Source organism: Myotis myotis, unplaced genomic scaffold (assembly GCF_014108235.1).
Source record: "Myotis myotis isolate mMyoMyo1 unplaced genomic scaffold, mMyoMyo1.p scaffold_m19_p_8, whole genome shotgun sequence".
NCBI classification, from domain to species: Eukaryota; Metazoa; Chordata; class Mammalia; order Chiroptera; family Vespertilionidae; genus Myotis; species Myotis myotis.
The window spans coordinates 85,424,058-85,445,280 of record NW_023416390.1 but is presented as its reverse complement, the minus strand read 5'-3'; the positions used below and the strand labels follow the sequence as shown (position 1 = coordinate 85,445,280).

General features: G+C 43.1%; 1 protein-coding gene across 10 annotated transcripts in view; it reads right to left on the bottom strand.

Moving 5' to 3' along the window:
* Positions 1 to 21,223, bottom strand: part of PTPN4 (protein tyrosine phosphatase non-receptor type 4) — a 239,265-nt gene that overhangs the window by 52,635 nt on the left and 165,407 nt on the right. For 8 of the 10 annotated variants that reach the window (XM_036319444.1, XM_036319448.1, XM_036319446.1 and 5 more), the window contains 4 exons: positions 8,286 to 8,445; positions 7,271 to 7,330; positions 1,285 to 1,368; positions 905 to 961 (listed from right to left, as the gene is read on the bottom strand). In XM_036319444.1, coding sequence (XP_036175337.1) covers positions 905 to 961; positions 1,285 to 1,368; positions 7,271 to 7,330; positions 8,286 to 8,445 — 361 coding nt within the window. The remainder of the gene's footprint in view (positions 1 to 904; positions 962 to 1,284; positions 1,369 to 7,270; positions 7,331 to 8,285; positions 8,446 to 21,223) is intronic. The other 2 variants (XM_036319445.1, XM_036319447.1) reach the window with 1 other exon arrangement.

The window sequence follows — 21,223 nt, the reverse complement described above, 5'->3', positions numbered from 1 at the left end:
ACTGAAAAGTCCTTGCAGACCATTTAGGTAAAGTAGGCAACAACATAAATGTAAATTTGAAAGCGATATTTGCTGCATGGAAGAGCAATAAAGCTAATGAAGCCATAATTAATTAAGAGCTGTCCATATGATGAGCATGAAGTTCATGAGTGCTGAGCTAAACAATGGGAACAGGGGAAGTCATCATAATGGGTACCTAAAATATTTTCACCCTTTCTGTTTAGAATGTTCATAAAAAGTTTAAAAATTGTCCTTATAAAGAAAAAATAATCACTAGTACTATTTCTATTTAAAATAAGTTTTTTTTTAAACATAAGAAGGCAAATGGAATCTAAGTAAACAATTCTAAATGAAAAAACAAGCAAAAAACCCCACACAAAATAAATAAAAAATATACATCCTGTCTACATTTAAAGAAATATGTTTTTTTATTGATTTCAGAAAGTAAGGGAAAGGGAGAGAGATAGAAACATCAATGTTAAGAGAGAATCATTGATCGGCTGTCTCCTGCACGCCCCCTACTGGGGATCAAGCCTGCAACCCAAGCATGTGTTCTGACTAGTAATCAAACCGTAACCTCTTGGTTTATAGGTCAACACTCAACCTCTGAACCCCACTAGCTGGGCTCCTGTCTACATTTTGCTGTTTAAGGGGTTATTCTGATAAGATCTATTTACACTTTAGAAGCACTGAAAGTCATACACCAGCTTCTTTATAAACACAAGGATTTTAAAAACTCTTATAGACAGGGAATAAATAAAAACTAACTTTCCAGCAATTTAAGATAGCCAACCAACAACAGTAGATACTTGACAAATTAAAAGAATGATTATTTCTTTTAACTAATTAAAATAAGTACATATTCTTGAAAATTGGGTTTACTTGGGAGATTAAGATAACTCACAGGTGTTCCTGGTGCTACTCGGGACACGATCACAGGCATCTTCTGATCAAATCCTCCCTTAAAAACAGAGCAAATCAAATATTAGCAAAATAGAAACATCTTTTTTTTTTAATTTTTTTATTTTATTGATTTTTTACAGAGTGGAAGGGAGAGAGAGATAGAGAGTTAGAAACATCGATGGGAGAGAAACATCGATCAGCCGCCTCCTGCACATCTCCTACTGGGGATGTGCCCGCAACCCAGGTACATGCCCTTGATCGGAATCGAACCTGGGACCTTTCAGTCCGCAGGCCGACGCTCTACCCACTGAGCCAAACCGGTTTCGGCAAAATAGAAACATCTTAATTTAAAAACTGAGTACAATAGAAATTTTAGATTACCTTTACATTGAATCCAAATCTTCCATTTTCGTCAGGTTTCATTCTGATTAGAACAAGATGATCATGTGGAATACCACCATTAGGCTTAAAAAGACAAATATAAATAACTTGTAATTTTCTTTACTTACATACACATTAAGTATGCTTTTTTGTATGTTGACATTATCTATAGTATATAAAGAATCACAATTTAAATTAAAATGTTAACTCAGAAAAGTACATTTTGAATAACAGGACTTAGGGAATGGCGTGTTACCCCAACTAGATCTATTTTCTCATGCTTTTGTGCCACCGCATGCTAGACTTTAAGTGCTGAGACAGGAGCTTTATCAATTATTATTTTTAAATTAATTCTTAGAGAGGAAGAGGGAGAAAGAGAGAAACATCAATTGGTTTTTCCACTTATTTATGCATTTATTGGTTGATTTTGTATGTGTCCTGACTGGGGATTGAACCTGCAACCCTGGTGTATCAGGACGATGCTCTAACCCACTGAGCTATCTGGCCAGGGCATACCAGTTAATTTTAATTCATTAATTGCAATATCTCTATAACCTGGCTTAAAGCTTTGCATGCAGCAAGTGCTCATAGTGTTACATGAATTCATGTTACTCCCTCTACTTTTAAAAAACAGCCTTATTGAGATATAATTCACATTCTATAGACTTTACCTAATCAAGGTGCATAATTCGATAATTTTTCTATCACAGAGTTGTACAAACATCACTACAATTTTATTTTAGAACATTTTCATCACCCCCAAAATAAATCCTGTATCCATTAGCAGTCATTCCCCAACCCTTCACCCCATTCCCTAAGTCCTATTCAACTACAAATCTATTTTCTGTCTCTATAGATGTAATTATTCTGGACATTTCACTTATTTAAAATTATATAATATACTAGAGGCCTGGTGCTCAAAAATTTGTGCACTCGGAGGGGTCCCTCAGCCTGGCCTGTGCCCTCTCGAAGTCTGGGACCCTCAGGGGATATCCACCTGCTGGCTTAGACCTGTTCCCTGGGGACTGGGCCTAAGCTGGCAGTCAGACATCCCTCTGGCAGTCCGGGAACCCTCGGGGGATGTCCACTTGCCAGTGGGGAGCAGGCCTAAGCTGCAGTCGGACATCCTTAGCACTGCTGAGGAGGTGGGAGAGGCTCCCACCACCACTGCTGTGCTGGCAGCCATCAGCCTGGCTTGTGGCTGAGCAGAGCTCCCCTTTGGGAGTGCACTGACCACCAGGGGGCAGCTCCTGTATTGAATGTCTGCCCCCTCGTGGTCAGTGTGTGTCATAGTGACCAGTCGTTCTGCTGTTAGGGTCAATTTGCATATTACCTTTTTATTATATAGAATAGAGGCCTGGTGCACGGGTGGGGGTCGACTGGTTTGCCCTGAAGGGTGTCCCGGATTAGGGTGGGGGTCACGCTGGGGTTCCTTGCCAGCCTGGGTGAGGGGCTGATGGCTGTTGTCAGGCTGGCCACTATCCCGGCGACCCAAGCTCCCAACCTCTCTCTTTTTTTTTTTTCCTGGGATTTATTTATCTTCTAAAATTGAAACTTTGTAGCCTTGAGTGGAGCCCAGGTCAGCTGGAAGCCTGGGCTCCTGGCCCCTCCTTGAGCGGAGGCCACCGCTGGCTAGAAGCAGGTATCAGGGATTTATTTATCTTCCATAATTGAAACTTTGTAGCCTTGAGCGGAGCCCAGGGCTGGCCAGGGCAGGCGGGAAGCTTGGCTTCCTCCATCGCCGGGGGCAACTCAAGCCTCCTGCTCACTCCAGCTCCGAGGCCACCGCCATCTTAGTTGGGTTAATTTGCATACTTGCGCCTGATTGGCTTGTGGGCGTGGCTTGAGCGTAGCGGGGGGATGGTTAATTTGCATGTTTCCCTTTTATTATATAGGACTAGAGGCCCGGTGCACAAAAATTTGTGCACTCGGGGGGGGGGGTGTCCCTCAGCCCGGCCTGTGCCCTCTCTCAGTCTGGGACCCCTCGGGAGATAACGACCTGCTGGCTTAGGCCTGCTCCCGGGTGGCAGAGGGCAGGCCCAATCCCTAGGTGCAGCCCCGGGTCGGGCTCAGAGCAGGGCCGATTGGGGAATTGGGGCGCCGCCCCCTGTCATGCACAGAGCAGGGCGGATCGGGAGGTTGCGATGCCACCCTCAGTCACGCTCAGGGTAGGACCGATTGGGGGGTTGGGGCACCGCCCCGTCACACTCAAGGCAGGGTCGATGGGGAGGTTGCGGCGCCACCCCCTGTCATGCACAGAGCAGAGCTGATCAGGGGGTTGGGGAGCTGCTCCCTGTCACGCACAGAGCAGGGCCCATCAGGGGGGTTGGGGCTCCGTACCCTGTCACGCACAGAGCAGGGTCAATCAGGCGGTCGGGGAAGTCCCCCTGTCACTCACAGAGTAGGGCCCATAGGGGAGTTGGGGCACCGCCCTCTGTCACATACAGAGCAGGGCGGATCAGGGGGCTGGGGCGCCGCCCTCTATCACCCACAGAGCAGGGCTGATCAGGGGGTTGGGGCCCCACCACTGTCACATTCAGGGCAGGGCTGATGGGGAGGTTATGGCTTTACCCCGTCACACACAGAGCAGGGCCCGTGGGGGGGGGGAGGGGTTGGGGCACCGTACCCTGTCACACACAGAGCAGGGCCAATCAGGGGGTTGGGGCGCTGCATGCTGTCACACACAGAGCTGCAGGGCAATCAGGGGGTTGGGGCGCCTTCCCCTGTCATGAACAGAGCAGGGCGGATAGGGAGGTTGTGGCCCCGCCCCCTGTAACACACAGAGCCGCAGGGCGATCAGGGGGTTTGGGCGCTGACCCCTGTCAGGCACAGAGCAGGGCCGATCAGGGGGCTGGGGTGCCGCCTTCTGTCACACACAGAGCAGGGCCCGTGGGGGGGGGGGGCGTTGGGGCACCGCACCATGTCACACACACAGAGCCGCAGGGCGATCAGGGGGTTGGGGAGCTCCCCTCTATCAGGCACAGAGCAGGGCTGATCAGGGGGTTGGGGGGCCGCACCCTGTCACACACAGAGCCACACGGCGTTGGGGAGCTCCCCTCTATCAGGCACAGAGCAGGGCTGATCAGGGGGTTGGGGCGCCTTTCCTTGTCACGAACAGAGCAGAGTGGATAGGGAGGTTGTGGCCCCGCCCCCTGTCACACACAGAGCCGCAGGGCAATCGGGGGTTTGGGCGCTGCCCCCTGTCACGCTGATCCTGGTGTCGGGAGGCCTCGCGGCTCCGCTGATCCTGGTGCTGGGAGGCATATTACCCTTTTACTATATAGGATAGAGGTCTGGTGCATGGGTGGGGGCTGGCTGCTTTGCCCTGAAGGGTGTCCTGGATCAGGGTGGGGGTCCCCACTGGGGTGCCTGGCCAGCCTGGATGAGGGGATGATGGCTGTTTGCAGCTGGTCACACCTCCTTCAGGGTGGGGTCCCCACTGGGGTGCATGGCCAGTCTGGGTGAGGGGCTGAGTGCTGTTTTCAGGCTGGCGGGTAACTGAAGCTCCCAACTGCTCCTTTTTTTCTTTTCTTTTTTATTCTGGGCCAGCTTTAGCTCTGGCTCCAGCTCTGAGGCCTCTGCTGCTGAAAGCAGGTATCTGGTTTGTTTGTGTTCTATAATCAAAACACTGTATCAACTCCAGCTCTGAGATCCCGGTTCGCTGAAAGCAGGTTTCTGGGGTTTTGTTTAGCTTCTATATTTGTAACTATGTTTCAAACTGCAAGCTCAGAGGCCAGCAAGGCAGGCAGGGGAACGTTGGTTTCCTCCGTCACTGAAGCAAGCAAGCCTCATGTTAGTTTCAAGCTGCCTGGCTGCCGGCCGCCATCGTGGCTGGCAGTTAATTTGCATATCGCCCTGATTAGCCAATGGGATGGGTAGCGGACGTACGCTAATTACCATGTTTCTCTTTTATTAGATAGGATGGTTATTTGTTACTGGCTTCTTTCACTTACCATGTTTTATGCCTGCTCTTTGAGGGTAAGTATCTGGCTAATTCTTACTTATCCTTCAAGTCACAGTTCAGAGATGATCACTTCTGGGAAGTCTTTCCTTAACCCCACAGCTGCATTAGTTATTTATATATACTTGTAAATTCTCTATAATCACTTCTAATTATAAACTTTATATTGCCTTCAAATTGTCTTCCTACTTGCTTGCTCTAGATCCCATCCTCTCTTCTATACTCAAGAATATTGCTATAGCAATTCTTTACCCTCCTGCCTTATCCATTTCCCTCATCCTCTTGGAAATACTCTTATTTCTCCCATTAAAACAACAACAACTCCTCTCCTCTGGACTCCACTTCCCCATCTAGCTACTGCCTTTTCTTTCCTTCCTCTTACTGCTAAACTTTTGTTTTGTTGTTGTTGATTACCACCCACCCACCCACCCTCCCCCACCTTCTCTCTGAGATTCCCCACTCTGTTCCATGTCTCTGGGTCCATTCTGTTCATCAGTTTATTTTGTTACTTAGATTCCACATCTGAGTGCGATCATGTGATACTTGTCTTTCTCTAAACTTCTTGAAAGAGTGTTCCCATTTGCTGTCCTTCTCACTCCATCCTAGAGTCTGGTTTTCACCCCTAGCACTTCACTAAAACTGTTCCCATTACGGTCACCAGAGGTTTTCACATTGTTCCAGTGTTCAATTCTCAGTCCTCATCTTACTTGACTTACCAGTAGCATTTGACAATGTTGATTATTCTCTCTATGACTTTATTCCCACCAGTCAGTTGACTACCTTTCTATCTGCGTCTCCTCAGTCTCAGTTGCTGGTTGTTGTTTTTTCTTATCTCCCTACTGTTTAGAATTTAGAGGGCCAAAGCTCAATTTCTAGAATCTCTTATTTAGAAATCTATACACAACACACCTCCTTGGTGATTTCTTCCTACCTCATGGTTTAACATATTGTCTATATACCATCAGTTTTCAATGTCACAACTCTAGCTTGAACCTCTCCCTTCAAATCCAGAATCCCATCTCCAAATGGATTTCTAATAGACATCTCAAACTTAGCATGTCCAAAACTGAGCTCCTGATATTCCACCCATACCTGCTCTACTTGTAGTCTTTCAGACCTTAGTAAATGGAAACTTCACCTTTCTAGTTGTTCAGGGCAAAAACCTTGCTTCTATCCTTCATCTCTCTTTCTCTAGTACACCCCATCTAATCCATCAGCATATTATGTTAGTTTTACTCTAAAAATATATCCAGAATAAAGTCATGTCTTATTCCTTCTGTGGCTACCATTACTTGCTTGGAATACTTCAATATGTTATAACAACTATCTCTACTACCCTGCTCTCAGGCTATTTTCAATAGAACAGCTAGAGCGAAACAGGTCACATTACGCTACTTCTCTCCTCAGATCTGTATGTGCATTTGCTTCCTACCTCACTCAGGGTTTAAAACAAAGTCTTTATAAGACAAGGCTTTCAGGATCTGACCCTGTCCTGTACCCATTTCCTCCTCATTTGCTGACTTTGCTCTAGCCACACTGACTTCCTTGATTGTATCAGTCATATCCCTGCCTTTGTACTTACCATTCCCTCAACTTATCTACATGGCTTATCACTAAGTTCATTCCTGGCTATATTATCTAAAATTGTAACACTCTTGAAATTCCCTAGGCCTCTGGCTTTATGTTTCGCCCTAGCATTTATACTATCTAATATGCTATAGTCTTAAATTACGTGCCTTGTTTACTATTTGTCTCACCCTAATCCCCAGAATGTAAGTTTCTTGAAGGCAAGGTGGTTTTTTTTTTTAATTCCATAAAATCCTCAAAACCACAACAATGCATGGCATACAGCAGCTACTCAATAAAGAAATGAATGAAAAAACTAACTACACTGTAGACTGTTTAATAGCAGGGACCACGTCTTACTTGTCTCTGTATTCCTACTACCTACCGAAGTACCTTAGCACACAGAAAGATCTCAATAACTATGAACCAATGAATGAATAAATGATACAAAAGACTCACCACAGAGGTAACACTAAAGTTGCCATTTTTGGTAAGGATTCTTCTTTCTTTTTGATGTGTCTATGGTGGTGGGACAATAATAAGTGTGGGAGACGAGAGTGAGTGAGTGCCTCTTGCCTTTCAACTTGAGATAACGTGGGAGGGCCATAGGTGGAAAAACGAGAGGGCCATGTGTTCAATGGCTACCAGAAATTTCTGGCAGTGCCAAACCTGCTGTGGACCCTTTTCTCCCTGCATCTTATTTTATTTCCTGATGTCCCTATTAAGTTTCCTGAAATATACCCATACTTTGTCTGTCCTTATCCATCTCATGAACACTGTGTATCCTTAAAATTTATTGATAATCTCACTTTTGCTTTAATCTCACATCTATCTACAAAAGCAATAAAAATTTGTAAATCGGGATTTTAACAATTTATCATTTGTTGTGGTAAAAACATGTTCTCTAAGGCAAAAGTACCAACATAATCCATATATATAGTCAAAAGGTTGATGAAAATGATAGTCTCTGCACTCAGTGAATTATAATCAAGTTAATGATATTTAATGGACTATTAGCATTTGTTCTAGAAATGTGTTTTACAAGACTAAAATCAACATATATTTATTAAAAATTAATGTCTAGAGCAGGGGTAGGCAAACTTTTTGACTCGAGGGCCACAATGGGTTCTTAAACTGGACCGGAGGGCCGGAACAAAAGCATGGATGGAGTGTTTGTGTGAACTAATATAAATTCAAAGTAAACATCATTACATGAAAGGGTATGGTCTTTTTTTTTTTTTTTAGTTTTATTCATTTCAAATGGGCCGTAGTTTGCCCACGGCTGGTCTAGAGTAATGAGCATTTTATAAATGATGATAAAAGGAAATTCCAGTTAGGTTATATCATGTCATAATTTATGAGCAAACATATGATAAAAAAGAGAAAATGCTACAAAACATGCCACTGTACAAAAATAACTTCATTTATAATTTTAAAATTTCAAAGAAATATGAGAATATTTGAAGCTACTTACAGTAGATTTTTCAGGGGAAGATGGAACATCAAATGCCTCGTTAATATGGTTTTCCAGATCTTGTTGCGAATGTGAATAATACATCTGGTTCCAGCTGTTTTTCTTCGATTGTTTGGGCGGTAAAGCTGGAGGCTGCCCATCCCCAGGGGTCTCTTGTGATCTAGATAGGAAAACGGAAAAGAATGAATTGTTACTAAAAGCTAGAGTCAAGCAACTCAGATATTTACAATGTCTAGTAAGAGACAAGCTTTAGCCCTGACCGGTTTGGCTCAGTGGATAGAGCATCGGCCTGCAGACTCTAAGGTCCCAGGTTCGATTCCAGTCAAGGGCATGTACTTTGGTTGTGGGCACATCCCCAGTAGGGGGTGTGCAGGAGGCAGCTGATCGATGTTTCTCTCTCTTTATCTTTATCCCTTTCCCTTCCTCTCTGTAAAAAATCAATAAAATATATTTAAAAAAACAACACAAGCTTTAAATACCATATTGATTTGCAAATGCCACTGTTTAATGAAATACTTTTATGGTTGAAGTTTAAATAGCATATTTAATTTCCTACTTCATCAAATCTGTAATCAATACTACATATAATAAAATCTATGTCAAGGGTATCCACGTGAAGATGTTTATTAATCTACTCTAACAATGTATATACCTTTCCAAAAATCTTTTTAAAAAAGTTTTCAGTGCAGTCATACGAATAGCCAGGGAACAAGGCAGGCAAAGAGAAATAAGAACTGAGAGGTGAGCCATTCCACAGGTAAAACAACTGGTCGTCTAGAGAAGTTAAGTGGCCCAATTTATTTAGAAATAAAACACAATTAATGAAAGTAATGAACTCAATGCTGCAACCAGGATTAGAATCTGATTAAAAATGCTGAGATCACCAAAAAGACAAAACTGAATGAGACCTTGTTAGAGTATATAACTTAAGGGGAAGAAGCGAAAATCCAATTAACAGTAGAGAACATAAGCCACAGTCTGTAACAGGAGGTACTGATAAAAAAAAAAAGCTAGGTATAATAGGGGAAGTGTCAAGGTAAAAAATTGTAGCTTTTGAGAATAGAGAACAGATGATGGTTGCCAGAGATGAGAGGGGCTTGGGTACTGGGTGAAAAAGGTGAAGGGAATAGAAAGTACAAATTGGTAGTTACAAAATAGTCAAGGGAATGTAAAGTACAGCAAAGGGAATATAGTCAATAATATTGTAATAACTATATATTGTGCCAGGTGGGTACTGAAAATATTAGGGGAAACACTTTGTAAAATATGTGATTTGTCTAACTACAATGCTGTATACCTGGAACTAATTCAAATAATATTGAATGTAAACTGTAATTGAGACACAAAATAATAAAAGTGCAAGTACAGCGTATGTTAACATTACTTGTGAATTTCTCACAAAGACCAGAAGGGGGAGCCAGTGGTTCAACTTGTATGCTAGAAGGCATGCATCCAGGAAGCTGTGGAGTTGAGGAGACCAGGCAAGGGAAAAATGGTCCTTGATAAGAGCACTGACCATCGCTGGGCTTATTATTTATCTCTGAGATGGCAGGAGGTCCTTTGGGGAGAATAAAATAATTACCGTCCATTGCTTAAGGACAGATAAGAAGTTAATAGCTGCTGTAATACTCAGGCACGTATTTTACTCAGTTTCTGTTTATTTTTGTTGACTAACAACATATGCCTAAGATACAAGTTATAAGGCCTTGAGGAAGTAGAACTGTATTCGATTATATTGCTGTTCAAAAATCATTCTTCACCCTTCCCATTTGACATTAAGCTTGGCTGTATGACCTGCTCTGGCCAATAAAATATGAATAGAAGTGGTATGCTTCTCCTTTTGAAAGGGAGCTTTAAGAAACGGTTCTGGACTCATTATGCTTCTCTTTTTCTTCAGCCATGATCAGCTACGTCCCAAACAGGGGCTGGAGTCAGTCTGGGTCCTGGAATAAAAAAGACATGGGTCGAGGCATAGTCGATCCATGATGTACATATGGTACAAGAAAAAAATAATCTGTGTTGCCAGTCACTGTAAGCGGGGTAATTTGCTACAGCACGACATACTTTAGCTCAATAACTAATACACAGATTACTGCCGCAGTGGCCCTGAGATACATATGCTCTCCCTTGGTAGAGAAGCTGTGAACTTAGAGGCTCCCTGCTAAATACCTGGTGACTATTGGTAGGGAACTAAAAATCTGATTAGTGCCAAGGAAGTCAGAGGGATTAATAATGAATGGTGTAACTTTATGTCCTCCAGGGAGGGTTCCCTAATGAGAATTATACTCCTTCTGAAATTGAATAAGCCACTGTAAAATATAATAATTAAGTAGGTAAACAAGAATGCCCACTCAGTCTAACTTTCTACATAGAAGTCTGCAGAGCATAAGATGCTCTCAATTCTGATAAACCTATAATACTGCATCAGAGAATATACCTCTCCTTTTTAGCAAAAGCTTCTTTGAGGTCTATCTTGATGGCCAGGGATTCCAGGTACTAAACATACTAGTTTTTATTCTATTAGTTTCAACTGCTAAGAAACCATGCCTCTAAGGTTCAATACAATCTAATGCTGTGAATCCAAAAAAAATGTTCCCACAGATTAGAATACAGACATGAATGCCGTGCTACAAGGGATTAAGAAAGATGAAGATGGACATCTCTTGGCGGAGCCTCACAGATGTGACATTTCTAAAAAGCAGTTGATTAAAAGCCTCCAAGACTTAAAAAAAAAAAAAAAAAACCCAGAAGTTCCTGGATTCCACATATTTCGATCGGTAGGTCTCATTATTCCTTACTTAGGCAAGGTGAAGAGAAACTTTTCCTAATTTTGTATTCAGCTGTCATACTCAAGAAGCATTTAGCTTCAAACTAAAAGTCTGTAGGGAAGAGTGTAAGGGCCGAGATCAGATAGGAATGGAGTCAGAGCGACTTTCTTTATCCTTTGTCCACTAATAGTCTAAACATAGTGCCAAAATATGCTACAAACTGATGCCCGATCTGTAGTGTAACCGCTCAGTGAGCCAAACCTGGTGCGTCTGGGCATAACAATGGCGATGCTCAGTTACAAGAGAGGGACAGCACTGGCATTACAGGACATTTTGCTAAAACCACTGAATCTGCATTTCTGGGGTAAGGTAAGGCAAATATGGCAAAAAAGGCTTGAGAAGTGATTTTTATTATGTACTTCTGAATAGAAATCACTGTCTTAGGATAGTGGCCGCAAATTTGCAGATTGTGAAACAATTTTAGTCAACATACATTTGGCTCATTCACTGCTTTTGTAAAATGTGAGTTAATTGACATTAAAAATTACATGCAAATATGGATTTCCAGAACGAAAAGTTTGGAAGTTCTGGGAAGAATGGACCTAAATTATAGGTTGTCAACCACTGGACAAAGCCAAGGGGTAGCTGCTGCCTTTAAATGGGTCATGGGCATTCAAGACCACATAAATCTCACCCTGTGTTACTTGCCAGACTCCAGTGGGTATTTGAGTATAACTCTCCTTTAAACATTCCTAGCTGCAGGAAGGCAACAATAGGAAGAGAACACAAGCATACAGGTTTAGGTTGGCATTTAAGCCAAATTCTGAAGAAAAGGTGAAGAGAATGGAGTGTAGACAGAGCATCAGCCAAGGTGTAACAGAGGAAAGAACATAATTTTGGGTTTCAGAACATGGGCTATCTACCTTCCTTTATGGTTTTGTGTAACTTTCTTTTTAAAATAACTTCTCAGAGGATGGTAGACAGGTTCTTGACATGCATGGTTGCTATTAGGGCTAGGAAGCTTGGGGAAGCTTCTACAAACTATTTGCTCTCCCAGTAACTGCTTTCCCTTTCTACGTTTCCACTTCAATAACCAAACTATCTCTCTACCTACATACCTGTTTACCTACATACCTATTTACTTACCTACCTAAAATACAGTCTCTAAAAGTAATTAAGGATGCCAACATAGACTACTGAAATTCGTATTTTGGACAAAGGTTACCAATTATATTTTAAAGACATACTCCAAAAGTATTAACTCAATTTATGATAACTTCCTTCTACATATCTAATGTACAGGTGTCATATACTCACTCAGTTATATACAAAGATGACTTTCATAGGTAAACCATGCATTATAAATATAAATTATAATATGTTTAAATACTGTCATGAAACAGGCCAGTTCTAAAAAAATATATACCATTTCTAGGCCAAAAGAATCCACACCCCAAAATCAAAAGCAAAACCAAACAAAAAAAACCCTGCTAAGTATAACAGAATGAACAGACATCATATACATGGTAAAAACATCCAAGCAGCATAGTGAAAGATAGCCTCACTAGAAACAACAGCTGGCACCCTGAAAGAAGGGACCTGTAACTTAACAAGAAGGCCAGCATTCACTATCAGGTGTCTTGGACAGGACTAGGGAAATAGAAACCAAAGAGAAAGGTTGGGATCAGAGGTGTGGCTGGAGTCTTACAAGTAGAGATAATTATTTGGCTTTAAAGTGAGAGTTGGAAAAGATCTACTAGGAAGAATATAGAAAAAAAATGATACTTATAGAAAGAAAAATTACAAGATAAACACTAAAAATTGTGAATTAAAAATATGCTAAAGGTTTAACTGTACATACATACCTTTCATAGAAGCATAAAGTTTATTCTAATTTAAGATTAGAAAACAAACAAAAACCAGATTCTTGGTAGACACTAATATAAACTTACCAGGAATAACAGCTCCCTTTAAAACTCTTATTTTCTAGGGTACATACCAGGAGCTCATATCCTATTCAACTATAATCACCAGTGTCACCCCAGTCTTCACTGGGCCTTTAACCCTACTATAAATAAAATACAGATAAAATTCTGGTTCAAAATTCAGACTTTCTCAATACTGGCTAATTTATAGTGACATTCAGAGTATTTCAAAGTAAACACCATTCAGACTGATTGCTAATGAGGTCCCAGAACTGAGATTCAGGGGTTCAACCAAATTCCAAGTCCCTGACCTTAGCTGCCAAATGCCAGTAGTGGAGACTTGCCAGAGATGGAGGGCAGGTAAGTATACTGCGACCTGCAATTAGTCTTGTCATAAGTACAACATCTAAGATAGTGCATCTTCTAAGTCCCTAGGGCTTGATACCTCCTTCCATCCACACCCTCTTTGGTTCTTTTATTTCCTTACCCTAGAGCAGCCTAATATTAGCAGATCCATAGTATACTGCTAGATGTAATCAAGCATGGGAATTGGCATGGGAATTGGGCTAAGCTGAGTCTGGAGATGAAGTTATTTGTACTAACAGCTCAGAGGAGCAGAGGGAAGGCAAATCTTTGAAGACTAAGCAGAAGAACTGAAGAGGTACAAACAAAGCTGTGGTGACTCATTAGATAAGACTTGAATGGGACAGGCCAGAAGAAAAATGGCTTAGGGAAATGGATTTAATACTTGAAGATTATGAAGTCTGCATAGAATTTCTCATGATTAGGGACCTAAGGACAAAGTTGAGAATTTAGGGGATTCATCATTGTGCTCAATCAGACATCCATACTTCAAACATGCCAACAGATGAATGCTTGACAAATACTTAAAGCTACCAGTATAAATCCCCCAAAATATTAACTGAAAAAGTTATATAATTATTATAGTTAATATCTACCAAGCATTTTTTTTCTCTGCTGAACTATGCATCTCATTAAATGTTTATAGCAATTCTATGAGGTAGTTATAATCATCCTGTTTTTATAGGTGTGGAGATTGAGGCTTACAGAGATAAAATAATTATCCTAAGGTCACATAATTAGAAGTGGTAGAACCAAGTTTGAAAACCAGTTTGAATTCAAACCCTGTGCTCTTTTTCTTAAATATTATTTTTTAATTGATTTTTTTAGAGAGAGGAAGGTAGAGAGAGAGAGAGATAGATTTGTTGTTCTACTTATTTATGTATTCCTGATTGATCCTTGTATGTGCCCTCAACAGGGATAGAACCCACAACCTTCTGGCCCTTTAAATACAGTTCCTCATATTGTGACCCAACCATAAAATTATTTTCGTTGCTACTTCATAATTGTAATGTTGCTACTGTTATGAATCATAATGTAAATATCTGATATGCAGGATGGTCTTAGGTGACCCCTGTGAAAGGGTCGCGACCCACAGGTTGAGAACCGCTGTTATATTGGGATGACACTCTAACCAACTGAGCTACCCAGCCAGTGCCATGGTGCTTTTTACATTATGTTATATTGTACCTCAAAGAAAACAACTGCATAAAGCAGGAGCAAAGTTGTTTTATTTTATTTTTATTATTTATTTTTTAAATTAAAATTATTAGGATTACATTGGTTAACCAGATCCTATAGGTTTGAGAGAATATTTCTTTGATACATGATCTGTGTGCCCACCATCTACAGTCAAACTGTTTTCCGTCATCATACATTTGGCCCCCTTTTCCTTTTACTATCCCCCGCCCCTTCCCTCTGGTAACCACCATACTGTTGTCCGTGTCTATGAGTTTCAGTTTTACAAGCAAAGTTATTTTAAATCAGGGGTTTCCAAATATTTTGTAGCAGTGAACTCTTTTATTCAAATAAAGTGTTTCAAATGAAAAGCCAACTTAAACAACAGCGAAAGCTAAGCAATCCTCTTACAGTATCTGAGGCCTCAACAGACCTATATTTTTTTCATTTCATTTTGGTTATAAGTGGAAATACTGTTATATTTAAATTCTAATACAAACTATTTATATTTAAATGAACGAATTGCAAGATCAGTAGAGACCAGGAAAGCATCCTTATTTATTTTAATTAATAATATATTTCTAACTCAATGATTTTAATATATTCAAACCAATAATTTGCCTAAAATAATCCAAAGATGGGGTGGAAACCAGGGTTCAAAACATACACCGTTCAAAATTTACACACATAAAAAATTTTGTGTGCCTAACCGGTTTGGCTCAGCGGATTGAGCGTCGGCTGCGGACTCAAGGGTCCTAGGTTCGATTCCGGTCAAGGGCATGTACCTTGGTTGCGGGCACATCCCCAGTGGGGAGTGTGCAGGAGGCAGCTGATCAATGTTTCTCTCTCATCGATATTTCTAACTCTCTATCCCTCTCCCTTTCCCTCTGTAAAAAATCAATAAAATATATATTTAAAAAAATAATAAAAAAAAAAAATTTTGTGGACAAATTACTACCTGTGTTAACTTTTGGATGCTTAGAAAAAACAAAGGGGAAGATGGAAATCTACAGCTGACCCTTAGACAATATGGGGGGTTGGGCACTGACTCCTGCACAGTGGAAAATCCATGTATAACTTCTGACTTCCCCAAAATTTCAGCTATCCCTTGGTATCCACAGGGGATTGGTTCTAGGACCCCCGCAGATACCAAAATCCACAGATGTTCAGTCCCTTATATAAAACTAGATGCCCAGTGTATGAAATTCGTGCATGGGGCGAGGGGGGGGTTGTCCCCTCAGCCCAGCGTGCACCCTCTCCAATCTGGGACATCCCTCTCACAATCCTGGACTGCTGGCTCCTAATCGCTCACCTGCCTGCCTGGTCACCCCTAACTGCCCCCCACTGCTGGCCAGGTCGCCCGGAACAGCCCGCTTCCTGCCAGCCTGGTCGCTCCTAAGTGGCCCCCTCTGCTGGCCGGGTCGCCCCTCACTGCACCCACCTCGCCCCCTCCCCCCCGGCCTATCACCCCTCACTGACCCACTGCCAGCCTAATCGCTCCCAACTGCCCCCTGCCAACCTAGTCGCCCCCAAGTGCCCCCCGCCGCCAGCCTGGTCACCCCATGCAGCCTGCTGTTCAGTAGTTTGGTCGTCCCTCACTAACCCCCCTGCCAGCCTGGTCATAGGCATGAGTGTTAATTTGCATATTACCACTTTATTATATAGGACTAGAGGCCTGGTGCACAAAATTCGTGCACAGGGTGGTGGTGGGAGTCCCTCAGCCCGGTCTGCACCCTTTCGCAATCAGGGACCACTCAGGAGATGTCTGACTGCCAGTTTAGGCCTGATCCCTAGAACTGCAGTGATCGGGCCTAAACCGGCAGTTGGACATCCCTCTTGCGATCTGGGACCGCTGGCTTCTAACCACTTGCTTGCCTGCCTGCCTGATTGTCCCTAACCGCCTCTGCCTGCATGCCTGATCACCCCTAACCACTCACTTGCCTGCCTGATTGCCCCAACCCCTCTGCCTGCCTGATTGTACCTATCTGCCTCAGACCCTGCTGCCGTGTGGCTTTGTCCGGAAGGATGTCCAGAAGGTCGTTTGGCTGTCCAGTCTAATTAGCATATTATGCTTTTATTATTATGGACTAGAGGACCGGTGCACAAAAATTTGTGCACTCGGGGGGAAGGAAGGCCCCTCAGCGCGGCCTGTGCCCTCTCGCAGTCTGGGATCCCTCGGGAGATAACCACCTGCTGGCTTAGGCCTGCTCCCGGGTGGCAGAGGGCAGGCCCAATCCCTAGGTGCAGTCCCTGGTCAGGCTCAGAGCAGGGCCGATTGGGGAGCTGGGGCACCACCCCCTGTCATGCACAGAGCAGGGCGGATAGGGAGGTTGCGATGCCACCCTCAGTCACGCTCAGGATAGGGCCGATTGGGGGGTTGGGGCACCGCCCCATCACACTCAAGGCAGGGTCGATGGGGAGGTTGCGGCGCCACCCCCTGTCATGCACAGAGCAGGGCCAATCAGGGGGTTGGGGCTCTGCCCCGTCATGCACAGAGCAGGGCCCATCAGGGGGGTTGGGGCTCCGTACCCTGTCACCCACAGAGCAGGGTCCATCATGGGGGTTGGGGATCCATACCCTGTCACCCACAGAGCAGGGTCCATCATGGGGGTTGGGGATCCATACCCTGTCACACACAGAGCAGGGCCCATCAGGGGGGTAGGGAGCTCCCCCCTGTCACGCACAGAGCAGGGCAGATCAGGGGGTTGGGGTGCCACCCTGTATCACCCACAGAGCAGGGCCAATCAGGGGGTTGGGGCGCCACCACTGTCACACTCAGGGCAAGGCCGATGGGGAGGTTATGGCTCTACCCCATCACACACAGAGCAGGGCCCATGGACGGGTGGTTGGAGCGCCGCCCTCTATCACTCACAGAGCAGGGCCGATCAGGGGGTTGGGGCACCGCCACTCTCACACTCAGGGCAGGGCCGATGGGGAGGTTATGGCTCTACCCTGTCACACACAGAGCAGGGCCCATTGTGGGGGTTGGGGCGCCGCACCCTGTCACACACAGAGCAGGGCCAATCAGGGGGTTGGGGCGCCGCACCGTCACACAGAGCTGCAGGACGATAAGGAGGTTGGGGAGCTCCCCCCTATCAGGCACAGAGCAGGGCTGATCAGGGGGTTGGGGCGCCTTCCCCTGTCACGAACAGAGCAGGGTGGATAGGGAGGTTGTGGCCCTGCCCCCTGTCACACACAGAGCCGCAGGGTGATCAGGGGGTTTGGGTGCTGCCCCTGTCACACTGATCCTGGTGCTGGGAGGCCTCTCAGCTCCGCTGATCCCGGTGCTGGGAGGCCTCGTGGCTCTGCCAATCCTGGTGCTGGGAGGCATATTACCCTTTTACTATGTAGGATAGAGGCCTGGTGCACGGGTGGGGGTGGGTGGTTTGCCCTGAAGGGTGCCCTGGATCAGGGTGGGGGTCCCCACTGGGGTGCCTGGCCAGCCTGGGTGAGGGGCTGAGGGCTGTTTTCAGGCTGGCGGGTGACTTAAGCTCCCAACCACTCCTTTTTTTATTTATTTTTTTATTCTGGGCCAGTTTTAGCTCTAGCTCCAGCTCTGAGGCCTCTGCTGCTGAAAGCAGGTATCTGGTTTGTTTGTGTTCTATAATCGAAACACTGTATCAACTCCAGCTCTGAGATCCTGGCTCCCTGAAAGCAGGTTTCTGGGGTTTTGTTTAGCTTCTATATTTGTAACTATGTTTCAAACTGCAAGCTCAGAGGCCGGCAAGGCAGGCGGGGAACATTGGTTTCCTCCGTCACTGAAACAAGCAAGCCTCATGTTAGTTTCAAGCTGCCTGGCTGCCTGCCGCCATCTTGGCTGGCAATTAATTTGCATATTGCCCTGATCAGCCAATGGGAAGGGTAGCGGACGTACGCTAATAACCATGTTTCTCTTTTATTAGATAGGATGGTCTAAGGGCAATGTATACAGCCAGCCCTTCATATCTGTAGACTTCCAACTGTGGATAGAAAATACTGTTTTCAGTATGGGTCTTACAGATTTAGTGACATTTTCCTAGAGCACCTATAATAACTGCTTTGCTGATCACTCTACCTACCCTTTCATCTTTTCTTTAATCCTAATCACATTCACTGTATCTTATACCCCTTTCTCTTTCTCAAAAATTAATGAATCTTCTTACCTATCTATGTATCTTATAAAGTATTTTACTTTTATCTTAATTCTCACACTGTATTTTCACTTGCATATGAACTGCATTATATAAACCAATAAATCAAGATGTTGCATATTATTATCAAGGGAGAGATCGACAACAATACAATCATAGTGGGGGACTTTAATACATCACTGACATCACTTGATAAATCCTCTAGACAAAAAATCAGCAAAGAAACAGCAATCCTAAATGACTCACTAGATCAGATGGACTTAATTGACATCTTTGGAACATTTCACCTCAAAGCCACAGAATATACATTCTTCTCAAGTGCTCATAGGACACATTAAAAAATAGACCACATATTGGGTCACAAAGAAAGTCTCCCCAAATTCAAGAAGACTGAAATCATACCAAGCATCTTCTCAGACCACAATGGCATAATATTAGAAATAAACTACAATAAAAACAATCCTAAACACTCTAACACTTGGAAGCTGAATAGCATGTTATTAAATATTGATTGGGTTACCAATGAGATCAAAGAAGAAATGAAAAACATCCTGGAAACTAATGACAATGAAACCACAACAATCCAAAACCTATGGGATACAATGAAAGCAGTCCTGAGAGGAAAGTTTATAGCTCTACAGGCCTACCTCAAAAAAGAAAAAGAAAAAAAGAAAAAATGGTAGTAAATCATATAACTCTACATCTCAAAGAATTAGAAAGAGAGCAACAAGAAAACCCCAGAGTGAGCAGAAGGAAGAAGATAATAAAGATTAGAGCAGAAATAAATGACATAGAGACCAAAAAAACAATACATAAGATCAATGAAACCAAGAGCTGGTTCTTTGAAAGGATAAACAAAATTGATGAACCTCTAGCCAGGCTCACCAAAAAGCAAAGAGAGAGGACCCAAATAAACAAAATCAGAAATGATAGAGGCGAAATAACAACAGACTCCACAGAAATACAAATGACTGTTAAAAAATACTGTGAACAACTCTACTCCAACAAACTAGACAACCTGGAGGAAATGGACATATTCCTAGAAAAACACAACCTTCCAAAACTCAATCAGGAAGAATCTAAAAATCTCAATAGGCCAATAACTATGGAAGAAATTGAAGCAGTAATCAAAAAGCTTCCAGCAAACAAAAGCCCAGGACCAGACGGCTTCACAGGGGAGTTTTACCAAACATTCAAAGAAGAACTAAAACCTATCCTCCTCAGACTATTCCAAAAAATTCAAGAGGAAGGAACAGTTCCAAGCTCATTCTATGAAGCCAGCATCACCCTCATACCAAAACCAGATAAAGACAACACAATGAAAGAGAATTACAGGCCAATATCCCTCATGAACATAGATGCCAAAATCCTCAACAAAATCTTAGCAAATCAGATCCAGCAGTACATCAGAAAGATCATACGCCATGACCAAGTAGGATCTATCCCAGGGATGCAAGGATGGTACAATATCCGCAAATCAATAAACATGATACATCACATAAACAAATTGAGAGAAAAAAAACACATAGTCCTATGAATTAATACCGAAAAAGCATTTGACAAAATCCAACACCCATTTCTGATAAAAACTCAGCAAGGTGGGAATAGAAGGATCATACCTCAACATAATAAAAGCCATATATGACAAACCCACAGCCAACATCATACTCAATGGGCAAAAACTAAAACCATTTCCCTTAAGAACAGGAACAAGACAGGGATGCCCACTCTCACCACTCCTGTTCGACATAGTACTGGAAGTACTAGCCATTGCAATTAGACAAGAAGAAGAAATAAAAGGCATCCAAATTGGAAAAGAAGAAGTAAAACTGTCTTTATTTGCAGATGACATGACATTGTACATAAAAAACCCTAAAGACTCCATCAAAAACTGTTAGACTTAATAAATGAATTTGGCAATGTAGCAGGATACAAAATTAACGCCAAGAAATCCATGGCATTTCTATACACCAATAGTGAATTTACAGAAAGAGAGACTAAAAAAAGCAATCCCATTTACCATCGCACCAAAAAAATTAAGCTACCTAGGAATAAACTTAACTAAAGAGGTAAAAGACCTCTACTCAGAAAACTACAGGACGTTGAAAAAAGAGATAGAGGAAGACATAAACAGATGGAAGAACATACCATGTTCATGGATTGGTAGAATCAACATCATTAAAATGTCCATACTACTCAAAGCAATCTATAAATTCAACACACTTCCCATTAAAATACCAATGGCATATTTCACAGACCTAGAACGAACTCTCCAAAAATTCATCTGGAATAAAAAAAGACCCTGAATAGCTGCAGCGATCCTGAGAAAGAAGAACAAAGTAGGTGGGATCTCAATACCTGATATCAAGCTGTATTACAAAGCCACTGTTCTCAAAACTGCCTGGTACTGGCACAAGAACAAACATATATATTACTGCCCTGACTGGTTTGGCTCAGCAGATAGAGCGTCGGCCTGCGGACTGAAAGGTCCCAGGGTCGATTCCCGATCAAGGGCATGTACCTTGGTTGTGGGCACATCCCCAGTAGAGGGTGTGCAGGAGGCAGCTAATCGATGT